The 24,458-nt window shown below is 33.2% G+C and overlaps 1 protein-coding gene across 2 annotated transcripts in view; it reads left to right on the top strand.

The window, feature by feature from the left end:
- Positions 1 to 24,458, top strand: part of PLCB1 (phospholipase C beta 1) — an 814,021-nt gene that overhangs the window by 634,903 nt on the left and 154,660 nt on the right. For both annotated transcript variants that reach the window (XM_074287888.1, XM_074287889.1), the window contains exons 13-17: positions 8,730 to 8,814; positions 10,443 to 10,620; positions 16,551 to 16,621; positions 18,554 to 18,650; positions 22,996 to 23,080. In XM_074287888.1, the coding sequence (XP_074143989.1) occupies positions 8,730 to 8,814; positions 10,443 to 10,620; positions 16,551 to 16,621; positions 18,554 to 18,650; positions 22,996 to 23,080 (516 nt within the window). The remainder of the gene's footprint in view (positions 1 to 8,729; positions 8,815 to 10,442; positions 10,621 to 16,550; positions 16,622 to 18,553; positions 18,651 to 22,995; positions 23,081 to 24,458) is intronic.

The following is a 24,458-nucleotide window of genomic DNA, read 5'->3' as shown; positions in this document are numbered from 1 at the left end:
CTTTGTATTTCTAGTGCTTCTCTGGAACCCCGTAGGCTTTTAATTAATGCTTGTTAACTGACTGATATAATTTTATCATCTTCCTAAAATTCACTATCCAGAACCAAGTAAAATATTGCAGACATGGCCTAATAGGGACAAAACAGAGTGGGATGCTCATGATGCCACTCTAAATTGAAATCTAATTTCCCATTGATGACTGTGGCATAGTGTAGGGCTTCTTAAACTTTTTCCACTTGCAGCCTCTTTTTGCCCAAGAAATTTGTATATAGTACATAGATATATAAATAAATATGTAAATCATAATTTTGCAGCCCCCACATTCAGTTCGGAGATTCCTTATGGGGTTGCAATCCCCAGTATGGAGCATAGGGAATAAAGTTGTAAACTTGGAGTCACGAAGTCTCATCTTCCTGCATTCAGATCTGACTTCAGACATTAGCTGTGTGACTCTGGGCAAGTCACTTCACCCTGTTTGTCTTAGTTTCCTCATCTGGAAAATGAGTTGGAGGAGGAAATGACAAACCACTATAGTATCTTTGCCAAAAACCAAAACTAAACAAAAAATCAAATGACATAAAATGTCAGATGACTGAAACTACTGAAGAACAGGAGCAGATTTCCATTAGCTTTATTAGGCATTATTTATACTGTTGACTAATGTTCCTATTGTTGTCCAAAAATATCTTTTGTGCTCAGCTATATTTTAATGAGTCCTACCCTAACCTAAAAAACTACAGTTAGCTTTATTATTATTATTCTAAATCTGAACATAGGTCTTTTATTTATCCTATTAAACTTCATATTTAATTTTAAATTTAGCCCATCTCATTTATTGTCATAAGTCCCTACAGAGATAGGGCAAAGATTCTTAACCTTGTCTTACATGAGGCCATCTAGGTGACATAGTGGATACAGTGTCAAACCCAGATTTAGGAAGATTCATTTTCCTGAGTTCAAAATTCTCTTCAGATACTTACTGATTGTGTGATTTTAAGGAAATCCCTTAACTTCTATTTGTTTCGTTTCCTCATAATGGGAATAATAATAAAACTTTATCTCTCACAGTTTGTAAGAATCAAATTAGATAGCATATGCAAAGTGCTGTGCAAAGATTAAGTTCAGTATAAAAACTAGTTATCACTTATTATTAAAATAAAGTGGTTGTATATCTAAATTCTGAGGTCTCTTTCAGCTCTAAATCTATGATCCTATGTATCCCAAACCCATATGCCCCAGCTAAAATATTTCCAGTTTTATGGAAACATCTTAATCATTGACTGAATTTGGGGGCATTTGAAATCACATCATTACACATCAATTCATTTTACAAAGGTTCAAAAAGTACTTAATAAGTATAAGGCATGATGCTAATGCTATAGAAAAAAGAGGCAATAATGAAATAATTTTCACTATTAAGGTCAATGTATGCTATAGGAAGAGATATAACCTTTATTTAAATTAAATAAACATGAAGCATTTGCAAAGTAATTTCAAGAAGAGCATGCTAAATATGTTGGGGAGGTGAGGGAGCAAAAGCCTCTTTTAAGAGGAGGATCCTGAACTAAGAGAAGAAACATGGAGTTTTTCCTTTTTCTGCAAAGTCAGAAAGGAAAAAGATAAAATACCATATACAGGGAACAATTATCAGACCCATATAAGTAGCACATCAGATGAATGAGAGAAAATAATATGAAATAAGGCCATAAAGATAGGTAGGAACCTGAGAGATTTTGAAGGGATTAAAATACCAAGCTGAGATTTCATATTTTATCTTAGAGGTAATGGGAACAAGGAAGAGGGAGGGAAGCAAGGATGTATTAAGTACCTACTATGTACTGAACACTGTGGTCAGTCCTGTACCACTATTATCTTATTTGATCCTCTCAACAAGTTTGGGTGGTAAGTGCTGTTATTATCCCCATTTTACAGTTTAGAAAACTGAGGCAAATAGAAGTTAAGTGACATATCATAACTAGTGAATGTTTGTAACTATTCTAGCTAGCTTCCTATTCTATCTAGCATTCTGTCTAGGTAAAAAAGGCCTAGGTAAAAAAAGATTATTGATGACTTTTTAAAAACATCTATAGATCAACAAGGCAACATAGCATGTTGGAAAGAGACCAAGATTGAGAAAGAATAAGAACCAGGAGAATTTGACTTTCAGATCTCAACATTAGTAAGCCTTTTAGTTGCACTAGATGAGCTCTAAGGTAAGTCTGTGCCTTATGATTCTAAAGAAAACCTTATTCCTCTAGGTATCTTCAGAGGAAAAGGATTTCTGTAGAAACACAGCATGTTTCTCAGTTAGCTAATTTTCAGAGATTGAAAAATGTACTAGAAATTCCAGATTCAGTATTTTAATGTGTATTCTTTCATGAGCCAAAGCTCAAAATATACTACTACATTCTCAAATTCCCTCCTTCCTCCTTGTTTCATCTCCATGGTAGCTAAGTGTTCATCCTCTTAATGCTTCAGAGTTTTTAGTGTCTTCACTGCAATTTTAATGCCTTTTATTACTGCAGTTGTAATCTTCTACTGGACTACTTCCCCCCTTCCTTTTTAACCCTGACTTCTACTATTTATCCTGCTTCACTTTTCTGATTCAGGTCACCAACAGATGAACATGTATGTCTCAGGGAACAAGAACTACTTGACTCCTAGAATACAATATAATTATGACCTTTGTTTTTTTTTCCCCCTAAGAAAAGCTGTTTAGGAATAACTTTTCCTAGGATTTTTATTATGAGTATAGGGGATATTAGGATGCTATTTTTTAAAATCTTTGTTTTAAAGAATGGAGTAGGTGATTTTGATCCAGCAGTGTTACTTCTGGGGCTTATATCCCAAAGAGATCTTAAAGAAGGGAAAGGGACCTGTATGCGCAAAAATGTTTCTGGCAGCCCTCTTTGTGGTGGCCAGAAACTGGAAACTGAGTGGATGCCCATCAATTGGAGAAGGGCTGAATAAATTGTGGTATATGAATGTTATGGAATATTATTGTTCTATAAGAAATGACCAACAGGATGATTTCAGAAAGGCCTGGAGAGACTTACATGAACCGATGCTTAGTGAAATGAGCAGGACCAGAAGATCATTATATACTTCAACAACAATACTCTATGATGATCAATTCTGATGGATATGGCCATCTTCAATAATGAGATGAACCAAATCAGTTCCAAAAGAGTAGTAATGAACTGAACCAGTTATGCCCAGCAAAAGAACTCTGGGAGATCTAATTTGTTCTATATTCTAATCTCTGCATACTTTATTTCTTGACAATCTCTTCTTTACTGTGGTTTCCCAAATCACCTGTATATTGATTACTCTTAAAACTGTAACTTCATCCTGAAGTTCTCTCTATATCTCTAATCATGCATTTTTACCTCCCATTATATGTCTTGAGAGATATATTCTGTTGATACCTCAAATTCAATATTTCTAAAATAAACCCTTCTCTTCCCTGCAAAATCTGTTTCACTCTTGAATTTACCTATTACTCTTGATAGCATTCTTTCTCTAATACAGAATTAGATTAGGATTGTCCTCTCTTCAGATTATCACCCTTCATCTCCAAATCTAGTAATTGATAAAATCCTTCCAATTCCATGTTAGTAGTACACAATATAGACCACTTTGCCAAATGTTACTGAAAGGGGTATGTTGGGAAGTTACTACTTTTCTCCTCTTTTGTGAAATGGAGATAGCTTGGAGGTGTCTACCAGTGTATTCTTCCAGTGATCATCCATTGATATCAATTAGTCAGCCAGATTAATTGGCTTCAAGACATTTCCTCCAAAAGTCCATGATACAAACACTATTTTTTCTTTTTATAGTATTTTATTTTTCCAAATATATGCAAAGATAGTTTTCATCTAGTTTGCAAAAACTTGTTTCAAATTTTTCTCCCTCTTATCTATTTTCACTCCTTCCCATGACAACAAGCAATCTGATATATATTAAACATATGCAATCCTTCTAATTCTTCATGATGTGCAAAAACAAATTATATCAAAAGGGAAAAAAACAAGCAAACAGAGAACAACAACAAAGGTGAAAATGCTGCACTTTGATCCACGTTCAATCTCTATAGTTATTTCTTTGCATAGAGATGGCACTTTCCATCACAAGTCTAATGGAGTTGCCTTTAATCTCATTGTTGAAAAGAACCTAGTCTATCACAATTGGCATGACACATTTTCCCCACAAGTATATATAGACAATATGGGGAGAAGTGAGTTCAAACCTCAGCCACATGGTAAACAGGTAACCCATAGTCCCTGGGTGTGATTTTGAGTTCTATAGCAGCTCTTGTGCTTGCAAGGTAGATACAAAAAAGACCTCCATGGATGAGAAGGATAAGATGAAATTTAATATAAATCACCCCTATTTTTAAAATAAAAATTACTGTACAAGATCAGGACAGCTAAGTGGAATGTTGAACAAAAGGTTGCATAGAAAAGAATAGCAAAGTACATGCTTAATTCAAATAAACCATTTGGCATTTGGAATGACAGTCAAAAGAGTAAATCCATTCATAGGCTGCATTGGTGTATAGAATAGTAGGCAAGGTAATAATCTCATCAGCTTCTATTCTAACCAGAAAACTTCTGGAATAGTGTGTCATATCTGGGAGTTTACTTCAGTCTAGAAAAGACATTGATAGCTTAGAGAATATATAGAGAATTATAAATAGGATGGCAAGGCCTTAGAGATCACACAAGGATTAGTTGAATAATTTGGATATTGTTTAGCCAAGAAAATAGAAGACTCAGGAGGAACATGAGAACTATTCAAATATTGGTCAGATTTTCTTTTATAGAAGTGAACTTTGTCTTATTCTGCTTAGAGAGGCCAGATCCAGATATAGTGGATGGAACTTGTAGTGAGACAAAACTCTGTTTCAATGTAAAGAAATTGGTGCTATCCAAAAGTGCAATAGTGGCCTTAAAAAGTCCTAACTTTCCTTTTTGCTGAAAGTACTTTTTCAAGCTTGATAAACATTTTTGATTATTTTATAAAGAGGATTCTTCTTGCTGTATCAACTGGAATAGATGATCTCTGAGGTCTCTTCAATGATTAAGATTCTGTGATTGTCTTCCCCTCAACATTTATGAGAAAGTATCATTATTTATTTTGAGGACTTTAAAATTAAATTAGAAGCTTGTTCAAGGCAACTAAAGCATATGTAAAGGTATGAAGTGATTACAAAGAAAGTTTGTGAAAATCTTATGGAGAATAAATTGGAATTGCGAGAAAATAGCAGTTTTGTGTAAGTTTTTAAATATATGATTATATTTGATCTTCAAACTATAAGTCCCTCCTATTGAATGGAAAAAGATATCAGAGTTGATTTTTCCTTGGTGACTATTCTAGTGTCATTTAAATGGAAGAATGGGTGAAAGAACAGATACATGAAAAATAATGTATCAAGCACATTATAGAATAAATCTTTTTGCCACGTACTTGGGATACAATACAAAAGCAAAAATAAGCCCCTGCCATCAAGAAGTTTATGTTTTTAAAAAAGTTTTTAATTTAAAAAATAAAAATTCCACATAAAGCTGCACATCTATTATGTACAAATTCTTATTTCGTTTAAATGTATAATATATTTATCAGTTGAATTTTTTCTTCCCTTTTCTCACTCTAGTGATGACTATCATCAGATATGTGTGTATGTATTAGTGTGTGTATTGTCTTCATATATTCTTTGTAGTTAATTTGGGTATTTCTAATAGTCAAAATGACTTAATCATTCAAAGTTGTTCTTAAAACAATGTTGCTATTACTATATACGATGTGCTTTCAGCTTTATTTTGCTTTGCATTTTGTGGATGTCTAAGCATATTGTTTTTTTAATCAACAAGTTCATCATTTTTATAGCACATTAATATTCTATCATGATCATATACCACAACTTTTTCATCATTCCCCAAATGATGGACATCCCCACAATTTCCAGTTCTTTGCTTTCACAAAGAAATCTGCTATAAATATTTTAGAACACATAGAATCTTTTCCTTTTCCCCTAATCATTTTTGGAAATAGACCTAGTAGTAAGATTACTGGGTCAAAGAGTATAGGCAGTTTAATAACTCTTTGGGCATAATTCCAGATTACTTTTCAAAATGAATTGGATCAATTCACAGTTCCATCAACAGTGAATTAGTGTCCCAGTTTTTCCACATCCCCTCCAAAATTTGTTGCTTTCCCTTTCAATTATTTTAGTCAATCTGATAGGTATAAAACACCATTTAAAGGTTGTTTTAATTTGCATTTTTGGTAATCAATAATGATTTTGAGCATTTTTTCACATCCTATAAATTATTTTGATTCCTTTATCAGAAAACTTCCTTTTCATGTCCTTTGACCATTTATAAATAATGATTTGTATTCTTATAGATTTTGCAAGGCTCTTTATAGTTTTAATATGAAACCTTTATCTGAGAAAGTTTATAAAATTTTTCTTCCCATGTTTTGCTTTTCTTGTGATCTTGGCTACACTTGCTTAATTTGAATAAAGCCTTTTAAAATTTAATGTTATTGGAAATTACCCATTTTATAGCTCACTCTGCTCTCTATCTCTTATTTACTAATAAATTATCTAATCATAAATCCCATAAGTCATATGTTCTATATTTTTCAAATTTTCTTATGATATCTCTCTTTGTGTCTAGGTAATGTGCCCATTTTGATCTTACATTCTTATGGAGGAGTCTTAGACATATAAGGAAACTATGGCCCAGAAAGGGCATTTTGATCCTGATAGTAATAAAGAATTAGTTGGATACAATCCATCCAGGAACAATAGCTGATTTGATTTAGTCATAGTTCCTGGTTCTGGAATTAAAGAAGAAGTGGGGAAGGAATAGTGTGTGCTTAGCAGCAGCAAGATGGTTGGCTACCTTGTGGAGAAGACTGCCAAAGTGTAGGGAGTGAACTGAAGCATGGCTGTAGATTTCCTGTGGAATTTCATGTATTTTCTTTAGTTCCAAAGGATAGAATTAAAAGCAAGGATTGGAATTTTCAGAGAGGTTTATTTGAGCTTGATATAAGAGAAAGCTTCCTAATGATATAGCAAAAGCTAGATGGACTCTTCTCTAGTACATTGTAAAAAAGAATTCTTATTCAGATTTGGCCCAAATGACTTGAAATTCTTCCCGAGATAAAATATTTTTAAACTTAAAAATCCAAATGCCAAAAAGATGAATACTTGCATCTTCTCTAAATTCAAATTTCATGGTTGAGTAACTAACTGCTTTCTTAGCTTTTGTTATTAATTATTATTGGTACAATTTGGTGGCTGATTAAAATTTCATTATTTAAAATCATTATTAAATAGACTCTTATTGTGTATACCAGTCAATTTATGTAAATGTTACAGGGAGCACAAATACTTACTAGAAATATATTTGAATAAAATAAGACACAAACAAAATTAGAGTCTTCCAAATCAGAGAATTTGCAACAGAAGAAATTCAAATAAGACTGTGCATATACTTTGATCCAGCAAACTACTGCTGATTCTATATCCTAAAGAGATCATTTTAAAAAGGGGGAAAGACCCATATATACAAAAATATATATTAAAATTAATTGTAGCAGCATGTTTTTGTGGTGGCAAGGAGTTGGAAATTGAGGGAATAACTGTTAAGTCCCCAATTGGGGAATGGCTGAACAAGTTGTGGCATATGAGTGTAATGGAATACTATTTTGCTATCAGAAATGATAAACAGGCAGATTTCAAAGAAATTTTGAAAGACTTCCATGAACTGATTCTGAGTGAAGTAAGCAGAATCAGGACAACATTTACATAGTAACAGTATGATTATGTGATGATAATTTGTGATAAACTTAGCTCTTCAGCAATACAGAGTTCCAAGACAATTCCAAAAGACTAATGAAGGAAAATGCTCTCCATATCCAGAAAAAGATCTATGGATTCTGAATACAGATAGAAGCATAAAATTTTTGCATTTTTGTTTGTTTTTGTCTTTCATAATTTTCTCTTTTGTTCTGATTCTTCCTTCACAACATAGCTAATATAAAAATATATTTAACATGATTGGACATGTTTAACCTGTTTCAGATTGCTTGCCTTGGAGAGATAGAAAGAGAGGAAAAGAAGGAGAAATATTTGGAACTCAAAATCTTATAAAAATGAATGTTGAAAAATATCTTTACATGTAATTGGAAAAAATACTATTATGTGGAGGTGTTGGGAGGATTGCCATCACTGTAGTTGGAATATATAGCAAGCCTAGCAGACAGATCCAATCCAATGTAATACACACACATAAATTATCTTATAGTTAAAGAAGTGTTCTAGGTGTTTAGGAACAAAGGCAAAATGGAAATCTGCCTTCTTTCCTCATGCAGTTTACAATTTACTGTATAAAGAAGATATAAATAAAGAATAAGAACCTTTTGTTTATCCTTTAAATGTCTCTACAGAAGCAAGTACCTATTTCATTTCTGTTTATGTACAGCTCTTTTGTAGCCTCAAAGGACCGTTTATGCCTTTTTCATTTGCATTCTGTAAGGCATTATCAAGTCAGGTTAATAATAGCACAATGAATTTTGATGAATAAACTGACTTAGAATGAGATGAGAAAATGACTTCTATATACGGTAAAAGATATGAAATTTCTTCATATCCATACAGCAACTGAAATAAATATCATTTCTCTCCTTTCTTTCTCCTTGTCTCTCTTTTGTTTTAGTCCTAAACAGCAAGCCAAGATGGCGGAATATTGCAGACTAATATTTGGAGATGCACTGCTTATGGAGCCATTAGAAAAATATCCAGTAAGTCATTTTTATATTTCTCCTTTGAGATATAGAAACCTACTTTTGATCAGGAGAAGGAAGAAAGAGATCTGAGAAATGTATGTTTTGTTATCTTGATTCTCCCTTCTGTATCTCTCCTAGGAAGAAAAAAAATAATTTTGTCTATTTTCCAATATTTTCCTTTATAACTAGACTTTTTTTTGACTGGACTGAAGAATTCCTTAACACCCTAAAGCAGCCAACATAGTAACCAGAAGCCTCACTTCAAAGTAAAAATAACTAGATCCTCTTGAAAAATGTATACTTGCACTAAAGGGCGCGTAGTATCTCTGGCCATGTATTCTCCTCACTTCATCATCAATGATCACTATTGATTTGTATCAATACTAATTACTATGATAATGTGCCAAGTTGTACAATACTATGGTAGCATCAGCCTACTAAAATAAAATAAAAATCAGAATAAAAATTATTGGCTCCCCAAACATAAAATGAAGTAAAGCTATTGAAAGAAGTCTTATGTTTCATTACTCTGTTTCTTCTTCTTCCAACATATGAACATCTTGAGAATAATTTTATATCAGCCCTCTGTTCCCTAGCTATGGAGTATGAGGGAATAACATTTATTTAAACAGTCTATCTTCTGAACAACATACATAAATGATTCTTGCCAGTGTTGTCTAATAGCTCATGCCAAATCAATTTTATCAAGCAAAACTGGTTTTCCCATTAGAATGAATGAATAAATGAATGAACAAAACTTGTCAGTTATTTACTATGTAACAGGCAGCATGTCAGAATGATTAGGAAGCTAGCCTCAATGCTTAGTTTCAAGTCCTACTCTGAAACTTTCTGGTTTCCATGACTTCAAAAATCTTAACCTCTTGGTACTTGAAGTAACTCTAAAATAAGTTTCAGAGAAGGTGCTAACTGGAGTCAGTATTTTCCTTACCTGGGAAGTCCTTATAATAGTAAAATCATTAATCTAGTCCTTTTTTGATATCTCAACCATAAAGTGTGTCAGGCATTATGCTAAACATGTAAAATGTTCACTTTCAACATTAGAAATAAGATGACTTTCATTAGAAACAATCTTAATTTCAGAGTTAGAAGAAAGTCTGAGGTTATTGGATCTATTCACTTACTTTCATTGAATCCAAATCAGGACTCTCCAGTTTAGGATATTAATCACTATACATAATATTAGAAGGTATTCCTTTAACTTCATTCATCAGTGTTTACCAACCTATCTTACCAATATGCCTCTGTAGGTATAACATTGCTCCTTCACCAATGGATTCTAGATGTTAACAGTTTCATTCTAATATTTCCCAGTCATTCATATTTGCTCCACCTTTCTTCACCAAATTTGGTAAAATTTGGTAAGACAATGACTAAAAATAGGTTTCTCTTCATATGAACTTGACAGTGTACGGCAATAAGCAATTCTCTGGGGATGCACAAAACCATCCAATTGTTTTTGTTGTTATTTTCATCTCTTTTACAGCCAGTATCACATTTGCTGCTATTAAATACTGAAATACTGCTTGGCTAAGGTGATTGTGAGTGTGTGTGTGTGTGTGTGTGTGTGTGTGTGTGTGTGTGTGTGTGTGTGTGTTAATGTGTTCTCTTCTTTTTTATATTAGCTTGAATCTGGAGTTCCTCTTCCAAGCCCTATGGACTTAATGTATAAAATTTTGGTAAAAAACAAAAAGAAATCACACAAGTCTTCAGAAGGAAGTGCCAAAAAGAAGCTATCAGAACAGGCATCCAATACTTACAGTGATTCTTCCAGTGTGTTTGAGCCTTCATCTCCTGGAGCAGGTAAATCACTGAGTCACAGAATGTTACAGCTAGAAGGCACTTAAGGGAATCATTTCACACCAAACTCATTTTTTGGTAGGTGAACAAACAGAGAATCAGGGAGTTTGTCAATCAACATGCTTTTTTCAGCACCTATTATGTACCAGTCATTGAAGAAAAATACAAAAATTAATTAGTCCTTGTGCTCAAGGAACTCCTTGGATAAGGCTATGAACCTTAATATCATGGCAGAACAAGGATAATCACTTTCTGATTTCGCCATACTACCTAATATATGGAAACCAAATTTGATACTTGTAGTCAAACCCATCTCAAAAAAACAATTTTCTGATTTCAGATAAGTATATATATAAACATGCACACACCTATACATATATGTATGTGTGAGAGTCTCTACTCATTAGTAGGGAACAATGCTACCCCGTACATATTTTGGAGATACATATATATATATATAAATATATATATATATATATGTATGTGTGTATATATATACATACACGCACATACATACATGAAGATCCCTGCACCCTCATCACCCTCCTTTAACTTGGGCATACAAAGAACATTAATACTCACTTTCAGACATTTAAAAAAAAAGCAATTGATCTTTAATATAAGTTCAGGCTCCTTTAGAGCAGCAATTACCTAAATAGTGATTAGAGTGTTATACTCAAAGTATGATCATTAACTCTGGAAGGTGACTTGAAACTTATTTGCATTTTATAGTTTTTCCAAAGCAGAAAAAAAAAAAAAAAAACTAGAAAAGCTAAATGAATTATCTACCAAGGTCATAGTTTACAACATTCATTCTTGAACTTATACCACTGTGCCAAATCACTGACTCTTGTTGTAAATTTTGTTTTCTCAAGGGGAAAGAAGAGAAAATAGTGACCCAGTTCTCTTGGGCTGTGTATCATCTAGACTGATTGGCAGTACATGAATTTTTGCTATCAAAGAAAAAATTAATAGCCATCTAAAAAGGAACTCACAAGGGGTATTTCGTTGAGATTCATGGATGTCTAAGATACTAACCCTAGAGATTTATTTAAATAATGCTTATTTTAGGTATTCACTAACTCCTTTACTTTTTTCTGTTTGAGACCTCATTTGGCCATTTTGGTTTCTTTTATCCTTTTTTATGAATAAAATACTCATCACCAATTGTTAATTTTTTTTTTTTAGCTTTTATCATATATTTCCTTTTCTCTCACTAAAGATATCCAAATGTGTTTTTTGGGAAGGTACGGGGGAGATGTTATTTGTTCTAAATGAAGCCTCTCTTAAAGCATTTGGAAATGAATGGTTTTTGCAGACTGCGGATTTCCTCCAAGGAAAACCTTACCCTGTGAAAGATAATAGCTAAAACAACCAGTGCTTCATGTTTATGTGGGTGAAGATTTTTCACCATCTGCCTCTCCTACCATTTACTAGGTTTCCTTGGTCTTATTAACTGAATGCATAACATAAATAATGAATTTCACAGGCAGTGAACATTATTGCTTAATACAGAGAAAGAGCAGCAATCTGTTAGTAATTCGGTAGATTTCGTAAACTAGCCCCTAGCTGATTGTGTAACAGCACATAACCCCCCCTCCCAACACACACATACTCCATGGAAATTTTTGGACTTTTGAATAAGGAGGTAGACTCATAAAAGAAGAGCATGCTTACTAATTTGGCATTTAGATGGTGGATTTTATCTTAACTAGAAGCACACATAATTTGTAAAGCCTGAAATAAGGTTTATTCCATATTTTTACTACAAACCTTATTCCACTGATGCAGTGGGGATGGAGGGAGACATCAGTCAGTCTTATTTAATCCAGCATTTCAAAGCCCTGTGATTGTTCTGGTAAATCATGCTATCAAAGAAGATTGTAAACACTCTATGACTTGGAAAAGTCATTCTTTGAGAAAGAGGTTTCCATATTTTTTAAAAAATGATCATCTGTAGATGAGGCATTAGATAGTTAACTTCACAACAAGTGACAATCCATGACTAGATTTGTGATTCCCAGCTTGCAGGATCTGTAAGTTTTGACTCTGCCGCCTTAGCCTTCAACAATCCAGAACATCTTTCTCTCCAAGGATTTTAGGTATGACAGGAAAGGTGAATTGAGGAGTGGGAGTATGTGGATCAGGGTCAGGAGTTTCTTAAATAATCAAGTTCAAGGGAGTGAGAAATATACAAGAATACATTTTAGAGATCATCCAATGTAAACCTTCATTTTCTAGTTAAAGAAATTAAGGTCAAGAGAGGTAAAGGTGACTTGCTCGAATTATGGGTATGTATGTAGTAGGCCACAGATATCATGTCTTCAGATTCTAAGTTTTGTGGTTTTCCATTACAATATACAATCCCTATTGGGCTCCTCATTTTAATCTTAGGCTTCTCTTTAGCCTTCTTTCAGAGCCACAATGAGGAAAACAATGATTCCTATTTCATATCTATAACTCCTATGGGATGAGAAAATTCTCCCTCCTCTATATGAGCCCAAGATTAATATTGGTTATTATAGGTGAATAAGTATCTTCTCATAAAGCCCTTCTATAAGCTTTTCTTAATAATGTAATTAAAAATTGATCAGTTAACGTTGAAAGTTGGTTGGGAATTTGGGGATTACAAAAAAATTAAGTGTCTACTTGACTAGAGCTAAACTAATGTTTAAATTCCACAATTGAACAGACATTAACAAAGCACCAACCACAAAGCACTAGACAGATTGTTGACAAAAAGAATACATTCACAGAACTTACCCTTGTGGAGTTTATGGGAGATTTAAATTCGTTCCTAGGCATAACACTTTCATTTGGAAAACAGGTATGTGACAGTTATCCCTATTGGGATAAATCCTGTAAAACCTGATTGATTGTAGAAATCTTTTCCATTGCATACAGTATTCTTTGATATACATAGATATAGATATATACACATGTGCACATAAGTATATGTATGAATATACATGCACATGTGCAATGTATATAATTATATTATATTATAAATATATGCATACCCCAACATGATATATAAATGTGATATGGGTAGATATATGCATTATATGCATTTATACATATAAATGTGTGTATATATAATAATGGAATGATCTATGTATATATCATGCATTTCAATATGTGCATTATATAGACATGTATGATGTAGACATGCATAGCACATATTATATAGGTATTTATACATGTGTGAGAAATATAAATAGACTGTGTGCACGTTCATCCATGTATGAATTATATACATATATGTTGTGTATATATATTAATATATGTATATATATGTATGTCTAATACAGATCTGACTAAGTAACAAACTAAATTGGGAAATCTAGTGTCAGAATTTGAACCCAAATCACCTGTCTGAGAGCAGACATCCATTCATTACAACATGTTGCCTCACTATTCAGTAATAATTTTTTAAAAGAAAGGTAATCTCCACAAACTAAAAGGAGACAGCGACACCATTTGTTTTTAATGCATGAGCCATCTAGAAAAGATCCATAAGAAATCAGAATAGTAACAACACGTGCCTTCTCAGCATTGAGTTTCTGCTGTCATCTATTGGCCATTTTATGTAATGACACTGAGTTAACTGTCAGAAAGTAATACAATTAAATGATATGTGCAGGGTTAGGTTTTCCCTATCTGTTTAGTTTTAAAATCTGATTTCCTGTTAAATAATCATCTTATCATCAGCATATCAACATAATTGAAAACTCCCTGACAAAAATAACTGAATATTAAAAAAAAAATCTGGATAAGTTACAGCACCCTGCCTATTTTTGTCTTGCTAACTGTACTCAGAATGTCCAAATATTCTTTCATCAGTTATTCTAATTATTGATTTGTTTTAAATATTTAAAAGACAAGTTAGCCCATCCAAATGAACAGGCTGAATCATGTCATGTTAGAATTGTGTTTGCTTTTTTATAAAGATAACTGAACTGTAATTTCTACATTTTCTAGTTCTGGTCATATTGGACATTAACACCACTTCCAACTAGTGTCTCCTTTTCTTGACTGATAAAATGAGGAATTTGGAACAAATGACTTCTAAACCCTTCTTCTAGATGAGGAGAAAGAAAATAGCAAAAGAAAGGAAATTAGCTTGCCTCTTCCCATATTAAAAGTTTCTAATTCAAATTAGTAAGTAGTTATTAAACGCGTACTATGCCTAAAGTCATAAGGTAGGTGATGGGTATAAAAAGACAAAATCAGAAGTAGTCTGTGCCCATGAGGAGTTTGCATAATGTTGCATAAATTCTAATAAAACACTTTGCTTCTATGTTCGGGTAGGAAAAGAGGATAAAATATATATCTCATTAGTATCCCCTAAATACACATAGTTTCTACTTAAGAAGAAAAAAAATCACACAAGATAAAACATTCTAGATATCATAGTGGTAACTAAGATGGAGCCACTGGGTCTTTTTCCCAGGCATCAAAAAAGGGGACATGAGTACTTCCTTCTAGTAGCAATTGAGCCTGGTGCTTATTTATCAAGAATTAGTTAAAATACCTATAATCTTAATCTTTCCCACATAAAATGAGTTCCTTGGAAGTCCTGCTCTACTAACAACCAGCAGGGTAAAGTCCTTTATCTCAAATCTCCTAAAGGAATGTCTTAACATTTTATTTGTTTTGCATTTCAATTGTTTGCCCCAGGTGCCAAATAAATTTAGGAATCACAGAATTGGAGAGTTAGAATAGATCTCAAAGGCATTCTAGTCAACCCCAAACATGAAAAGAATCATTAAAATAACTGACAAATAGGTTGTCCAACCTATACCTAAAGTCCTCCAAGGAGCAACCATGCGTATCTCTTGAGGCAGGTCGTTCTATTTTTATTTAGTTCCAATTACTAGGAAGATATTTCCTGACACCCAGCCTCAATTTGCTGCTGCTCTTTCTACCCAAATCCAGTCACTTCTCTACATGACAAGCCTGTTGAGTCTTTTCCCATTTGAGGTCAGGCTAAGTATGTTCAATTTCTTCAACTGATGATGGACCCTGGGCCTTTCACTTTCCTAGTTAACTTCCAGTGGACATTCTCCAGCTTATCAGTGTCATTCTTAAACAGTGGTGTCCATAATTGAGCAAAATACTGCAGGTGAAATCTGATGAGAGTAGAAAATAGTAGGGCCATTACTTCCCCACTTCTTGACACTATGTCTTCTAACTCTTCCCAAGATTACATTAACTATTTTGGCCCCTACATTACACTGTCAGCCTATATTGATCTTGTAGCCCACTAAAACTCCCAAATACTTTTCAGAACAACTATTGTCTATCCTTGCCTTCTCCATGGAGAAGTAACATGGCACTTAGGATTCTCTTACTATCTCTTAGTAAGAGACTTAATATCCCTTAGTATCTTAGATTTCAACTCCCTAAAAGTAATTTTTTTTGTCATTTGTGGGGCAAAGGTTTGTATGTTTTCCAGAGAAAACAGAACCAAATAAAGGATCGAACAGCTATGCCTGCTCTCTCTTGTCATTTAGGACCAATAAGATTCCTATCCCTTCTCTGATATTTTTCCCCCTCAGCATAACTTTTTTTTTAAAAAATTAAACTTTGTTTCCCTTAACTTCCCTTGCCAGATTCAGCTTATTCTGGGCTTTAGGATTCCTCACACTATTTTTGCAGGAATATGTTATCTATATTCTCAATATTAATCTTCTGATAACTGATTTTGCTAGTGAAGTAGAAAATACAATTAGCTCTTAAAATTCACAAAATTCATCCTATTTAGAAAAATCACATATTTTCAAATGTTCAACAATGTTGTCCAAAAGTAAACCTTTTTGAAAGGCTGTCTTTACTAGTGATATATTTTTGTAAGAAAACAAATGGAAACCAAAGTAAATTCTATTACAATAATTTTTGAATGTTTTTATTGTATCATTTACCTATTACAGGAGAAGCAGACATGGAGAGTGATGATGATGATGACGATGATGATGACTGTAAAAAGTCTTCAATGGATGAGGTAAGCAGATCTAGCTTGTATCTGAGGTGACAATGTTAATACTGTAACTGGAGATGATGCTAGATTGTTGCTCATGTCTTTATTCCTAAATCATCTTCCGCCATCTAGTGGTAAAAAATGATAAAATGTTTTTGGAAAAGCACTATATATTTTTGTTTGACTTCTGTTAAAACACATGGACATAAGTAAAAGGCTATGTAGTAGAATGAATTAAGTGTTATTTTTTGAGAAAGAACTGGGTTCAAAACCAGCCTCTGTTAGTTATTATCTATGTAACACTGATCAAGTCACATCTCTCAAAACTCCAAGTTCTTCTATATAAAATGAGAGCATTGGATTAGATAACCTCCAGGATCCTTCCCAGTTCTAAATCTATGAACCTATAATTCAAGTAAATGGTGACTTTGAGGTCCATAACTACCTTTCAATAACTAGTAGAATTATCCAATATTGTGCCCTGAAAAGCAAAGGATAAATTAATAGAAATAAAATAAATCCTTAAAAGTGAGGGGGGGGGGAGGGAAAAAAAAAAAAAAAACAGTTGTTAATTCATTTGAGACAATACACCATTGTACCAGGTTGTACGGAGGTTGCATTCGTGTTCCAGAGACATACAAAAGATCGTTTCCAAGGTGCGATGCATCTCTAGGATTCTCTAAAATGGTGAGAAATCTGAGAAAACATGATACATAAAAAGCCAAATAGGATATGAGACCCCAGAGTAAAAATAACAGGGCTAATTTTAAAAGTTTGAGCATCAGTTAAATTATTTAAATGTAGAGTTAATAGAGAGACATGTAAAAGGGAATCCTATTATTCAAAAGGACTATAGACTGTGGATCATTTCACAAACTCCCAGAATCAAAAATTAATAACTCCTATTTACAATGCATTTTAGTAAAAACTAGTAAATTAATTTTTTTAATTAGTAATGAAATAAAATATGGAATTTGGAAATTCTAAAGGATTTTGTAAAGGAAATAGGTAAGAGAGGATGGTGATTCCCATAATCTCTGTTTTATTCCATTGGGGGAAACAAACAAAAAAGGCTAGACTGCCTCTGTAATGTTCCTTCTTTAGAATCAATGTCCTCTAACAACTAATTATTCAAGTTGTCCACCCCTTTTGATATATAAAGTGCCTCAACTAATTTGTAGCTTTGTGTTTTGATAAATAATAGAAAAGGGGTAAAAAGGGATAGTGTTAGATAAAATGATACAAATTTCTCATTTATCAGCAACAAGTAGTAATATGTGGTCTTTAGTTTCAATAACATAAAAATATAACTAGAGTCAAGATACTTAGTTATGTTTCAATATAATTCAATGTAATTGTTTTTTCTTATAATATTATATATTTTATGTATCTAAAATATAATTCTGAATAATTTATAGGTTGCTCAAAAGGCTTCTCTCTCTTTCTCTCTCTCTCTCTCTCTCTCTCTCTCTCTCTCTCTCTGTCTCTGTCTGTCTCTCTCTTTCTCACACACACACACAAACACACACACACACACACACACACACACACACACACACACACCATCAAAAGTTCCTGTATGGGAAGCAATGTTTGCATTATAATGTTTCCCAGTTATCTTTTAAGCTAGAGGATATGAACTAAATTCTTTACAAGAAAGTATATTTTTCCTGCTCTTTACCCCATATTAGAGAATAGTATCAAGTATGTCTACTGAGATCTACCAGTCTAAGATAGGTACATTGTACTGTTGAACTTCTAATCTTACTTTAAAGTTGGGGTTTTTCTGTTTCTTCCTTCTTCAGGATATTTCTGGGTGAGGGCTAATACCCATGTTGCAAAAGGGGCACCATGTTGTAATTACTTCTAAACAAACAATGCACACATTTGGGGAAAAACTGTTCTGTTGTCTATAAAACTCCAAAACTTGAAGTTTTATCTTTTTCCTTGCTCCAGGGCACTGCTGGTAGTGAAGCTATGGCCACAGAAGAAATGTCTAACCTGGTAAACTATATACAGCCAGTGAAATTTGAGTCATTTGAGACATCAAAGAGTAAGTTTATTAATATTATTATTATTATTATTTATTGTTTATTCTTCCAGAAAGAAGCCCCAACAGTGGCCTATGATTATGCTTGAAACACTGGGTAATTGGACCAACACATATTATATTCAACATAGGGTTCCCTTGTTTTGAAATACAGAGGATGAGAATCTAGTTGGTCCTTTATAAAATCCTAGTAATAAAGATACTATTAGCAATACCTACAGTGAGTGCTATTTGGCAAGAACACTTATCAGCCATGTCTAAACAGCTGCAAAACATTTGATTAATTTGGTATCTTTTTTTAAACTATAACAACTTAGGAGAAATCATTGTCTGAGATATCTAATGTGCTATGGACAAAGTTGCTAACTTAGGCCCTGAAAGGTGATTTTTTTTTCTCTTCCATTTCTATAGCCATATTACAATTTGTAATTTATCTAAATCTCCTTTGGTCTTTCCAACTTTTTGTACACTTAAGAGATTGTGTCATCAATCTTCATATCTTGTGTTATTCTGGAAAAAAAACAGAACAAACCTCCCCCCTCCAAACAAACAAAAATAAGTACATTGACTAGTCATAGATTTATCTTTTCATTAAAAATACCACCTTTCCTTTAAGCAATAGTGAAGCCATTTTATTTCAGGTTCTTTTTATCATTTGATCAAATTGTAAGATAAAATGGAGACCAAAATGAAATCAATTCCCCAGAATTTTGCTTGGGGATATTGTCACCTGTGACTTTCAGGCTCCCCTAACCCAATAGACATTCCCTCAATAAAGACAAAATCCTAAAAATACTTAAGGCAAAATTTTGTCATCAATACATCCCATTAATTTTTCTGTGCCTTACATTTCATGTGCTAATCCTTAGTACTGAAATGCTTCAAACTCCCTAATAGGGAGACAAACACATAAGCAGATGCCTGGGAGTATTTGAACCGGAAAGGCATACTGTACTCCTGTGATAAAGTCCTACCTCCCTTTGGACTTTTTCCTCTAATACTATAAGTCTCTGTACAAACAATATGACCACAGTTAGTCTCTGATACTTGCCAGGCAAACTTTGCTCAACTTGACTTTTATTTGCAGACTAAAGACAACCCCAAAATGGGACAAAGGTGTTATATTCCACAAAGTTTTTACCACTACCTTACCCTCCACAGCTCCATTACCCTATCTTCTTTGATGTAGTGACATTAATAAAAAATACTAGGGTGCCAAAATTTACACTATATTGGTATATTGGTACAATCTTACTAAAATCATATTATTCTAATGCCTCACTTTTATATCTCTATAAAATAATTTCCAAATTCATGCATTAAAAGATTTTTTAAATTTTCAATAATTTATTAAGAAATGTATCATAATATAAGCATTTTATTTTTAAAATATAAACTCCTAGAGGAGTTATTTCGTGTGCTTAGATGTATTTCATTAGCATTTATAGGCAATAAGCTCATTTATCAATTGAAAGCTCTTCAAAAAGAAGCTAAATATGCTCTTAGTGCTGCCAGAATATGGAAACAAATGTAGTTGAATGTTGCCAGATGTCTACAAATATAGCTCTCCTTGTGCTTTTTTTGTATTGATTTGTCACTTTTAAAAGAACAATGCACTCCAGAATGTTAGATTTGTTTAATTAAAGATCATTCTTCTTGGAGCTGACATTATATTGGGGCAAGGAGTGGGGTGAGAGACAAGAAAAGTTATTCTGACTCAAACAAAAATAATAAATATTAATTAAATGCTTTGATATTCCATTATTAATAGGTTAATCTGTGATTATAAAACTATTAGCTTATTTAGCCATGACATGAAATATATATCTGTTGGTCTGTAATGCCCGGAGAAACTGAGGCAAAATAGAGATTAGAGAATTTTTTGCTATTTTATTTGGATTTCTGAGAGGGAGAGATTGTGCTGGGAGAAAGTTGCCCCCAGGGCTGATGTCCAAAGCATCCAGCATGTGAATTCTCAATAACATATATATAGCTCTAAGCTAGGGTAGCTAAACAAAGGGGGAGGAAGGAGTTTCCAAACTATGGTGAGCGGGAATCTCCAGGCAGGGATCATCAATCCGGTTCTGACTGGTTAGGGGATAAGACCATAAATTCTAAGAAATTGGAAGACTTAGGAAGTGTCCAACTAGAACCAGGAAGTCTGAAACTTAGAGTTATAAACAATGCCAATTAGGTATCTGAGATAGGACATCTGGAGTTTTATCTTCTGGAATATCAGATCTCCACAACCCTAATTATCTCAGTTCTAATGAACAGAAAAGGGAGGTTGTAATCAGGGAAACTGAGGCAAAACAATTCAGGGAAACTGAGACAGAACAACTTAGGGAAACTGAGGCAGAACAATTCAGGGAAACTGAGTCAGGGCAATAAAAGGGAACTGTAGCACAATAGGTCTTATTAGTCATATCCATTCCCAACCTTACAAAATTATATTGGGTAGCATTATTTGGAAATCCAGTAGAGAAACAAAGGTTAAAAGTGTGAATAAATTCTAGCTGGTGAAAGCCTGACATATCATACAAATGGCATGAGACAACCAAATGTCATAGCTCAACATAGATAATTTTTTTATTTAACAAAGTATATTAGACAGTAATCCTGGGAAACATATTAGAGAGGAAGGATCCTTCTCCCTGTCTCACATATGGACAGACTGTAAAATATATTTTACTTTATGAATTCCCATTTTAAAACTAAACTAATATCTAGTTTCAGGAGGCAACTAGGTAGCTTAACAGATAAAGTGTTAAGCCTGCAGTTGGAAAGATCTGAATTAAAATCCAGCCTCAGAAACTTACTGGGTATGTGATACTGGTAAGTCACTCAAAATCTGTTTGCCTTGAGTGAAGAAAAAAATGGCAAACCACACCAATATCTTTGCCAAGAAAATTCACATGGATAGTATGGTCCACAGGGTCATGAAGAGTTGGGCACAACTGAATGGCTAAATAGCATAAGCTAAATCATAGTACATATACATTTCTTAAAATGTACCAGGAAACCTCTTTTTCTAGAGCATGAAGTTAATGCATGAAAAAGTAACATTTATATGCAAATTATAGCTGAGATGATACTTAGGAAAAGAGTGAGGAAAGTGACCTGAAAAGGAAAAGAAAGAATAAAAAGCTGCCCATTTGTTATTGTTCATTTGCTTCAGTTGTGCCCAAATCTTTGTGATGCCTGCCCCATGTTAGCTGATGAGAAATATGATCAGTTTAATTAGGATAGAGCTTCATCTTGCCAGCATCTGAAAGAGCATGTTTAATTTTCATTTGATTAAAAGTGTAATGATGCAAAACTAGTAAAATAGGAGCTATGTGATCAAAGCAATCATTGAAAAAGCAAGTATAGCAAGTAGAAAGGAGAAAGAAAAAATGGTGAAATTGGAGAGAAAGTAGTAGCTTGATACCTTCAGTGGAGAAAAAAAAATAAGGCAATCCTTATTTAAGGTAGATGGGGAAGTTCTGAGCTGATTTTTCTCCATTAGAATAGAGAGGAAAATGAGAAAGTTATCTAAGAGAGATAACAAAATAAGAAACAGCTCGAACTGACAGACTAGATGAGGTTATTCAAAAAAGAGCAAAGAGGGGACGATTAGTCCAGTATTGAGATTCTGGAGAAGCAAAAGGAGGAAATTCTTTTTGAGGAGGAAGGATGAAGAACCTGATTGAAATGTCTGAATACTTGTTCCTCTGTTTCTTTTTTTCTATAAGACTATTAGGTAGATGGAAATTATATTTGAAATCATTTTACTTATATGTAAGAAAGGAGAACATTTTTGAAAAGTTTTCCTTATAAACAATCATTAGAGAGAAATTAATTCTAACAAATTGTACTTAAATTGGAACTTAAATTAGACTAACAATAGCTCCAGATGAGCCATTAAGTTCAAAATCAACAAATATTTATTTATATAGAGGTATACAGATACCTCAAAGTTATCAGTGAAAGCAATTCCCCACAAGTCTCCCCCCCCCCATAATTTGATTAGCAGTCTTCACCAGTTGTTAGGTATTAAAAATGCATTTCAATTCCTTAATACTATTAGATACCTTGAAGGCATATGACTAAAATATATTTTAAAGGCATTATAGAAGATGTATAACTTATGAATAAATAATAGGCATGAATAAATAGTAGATGAAATAATTATGAATAAATAGTACATTGAAAAAAGCACATAAATATGAACATTATACTGAATAACATTTTCTCTTAGAGTTATATGATGTTTCCTACTAATTTTATTTATGACAAAAATTTAAATTATACCTGGGAGTTATGTTCACTTATAATTTTTCTTTCCTTTTTTTCCTCTTCAATTCAGAAAGAAACAAAAGTTTTGAAATGTCTTCTTTTGTGGAAACCAAAGGACTTGAGCAACTAACAAAGTCTCCAGTAGAATTTGTAGAGTATCCTTTACCCAATCCTTGATTTGATGCTATAGAGGTTAACTTTTTGTTCATTTAAAATTTATTTATTCATGAGAGGAGAAATGACAGAAAAAAATCATCTTTTAGACCTATGGTTTTTATTTTTCAAATGCTGACCTAGAAAATTTTTCTTATTTTAGGAATATCATTGTGGATATTACTGACAACAAAACCGTATACTGCTGAGAATAGTTAGGTCTTTCTTCTTCATCATACAATATTGCTATTATTATATATTTTTTCCTGTTTTGCTAACTTCACTTGCTTCAATTCATGTAAGCCTTTTCAGTTTTTTTTAAATAATCCTGCTTGTCATTTCTTATTACACAATAATATTCCATCACAATCATATACCATAGCCTGCTTAATCACTCCCCAGTTGATGGGTCTTCTCTCAATTTCCAATTCTTAGCCAACATATAAAGAACTGCTATAAACATATTTGTACAAATAGATCCTTTTCACCTTTTTGAGTGTCTTTGGGTGGTACTGCTAGGTCAAAGGGTATGCACAATTTTATAGCTTTTTATGGTTTGGCATAGTTCAATATTGCTCTCCAAAATTATTGGATCAGTTCACAGCTCCACCAACAGTGCATTGTCCTGACCCTTAAGGGCAGAACTAAGAATAATGAGAGGGAGTTGAGATAAAGATTTAGAGTCAATATGAGGAAAAAATCCTAATGACTAGAACTTCTCAAAAGTGTAATGTTCTCCCTGAAGAGGCAAGTGGATTCCCTGACCTCCAAATGTAGATGTTCAAACAAAGTTTGAATGACCTCTTGCATTGTAGAGGGGATTTCTACAGAGGTACAGGTTAGACTGGATAGCTTTTGAGGACCTATCTAATTCTGAGATTCTATAATTCTATGATGCCTGACTCTTGTTCTAATGAGTATTGTTTTTAATGTTAATAGCCCACAGGAACTGGTCCATAAATGAGAAAATGTCTCCATTAGGTGTCTTTGTTACCAAGAACAACCACTGACCAATAATTATTAACCAGCCTACTTAATGGATTGATTATTAATTACCCAGCAAAATGCTAATACCCTTGGGAGAGCTATTTCTTAAGCAATATCAGTGGCCATCAATTTCCACAAAAGACTTCCTTTGATGCCTTTCTGTGGGTTGTACATATGACCCTTAGTTCTGAAAGATTGTACCAACAGAATACATGTTAATCTATTAATCCATGGTGACTGTCTACTAAGGCAGAGATGGGCTGAAAATTTGATAGTATGAAGGTACCCACATTGATGAGAATACTGGACTTTCAAAGTACTGATATGTGACCATCTACCCCACTAATGAATTAAATTTATCAAAAGGTTGCCCCTCCAAAAAAATTAATAAAT

This window comes from Sminthopsis crassicaudata, chromosome 2 (genome assembly GCF_048593235.1).
Source record: "Sminthopsis crassicaudata isolate SCR6 chromosome 2, ASM4859323v1, whole genome shotgun sequence".
Classification (NCBI taxonomy): Eukaryota; Metazoa; Chordata; class Mammalia; order Dasyuromorphia; family Dasyuridae; genus Sminthopsis; species Sminthopsis crassicaudata.
This window is presented reverse-complemented; position numbering and strand designations above follow the sequence as displayed.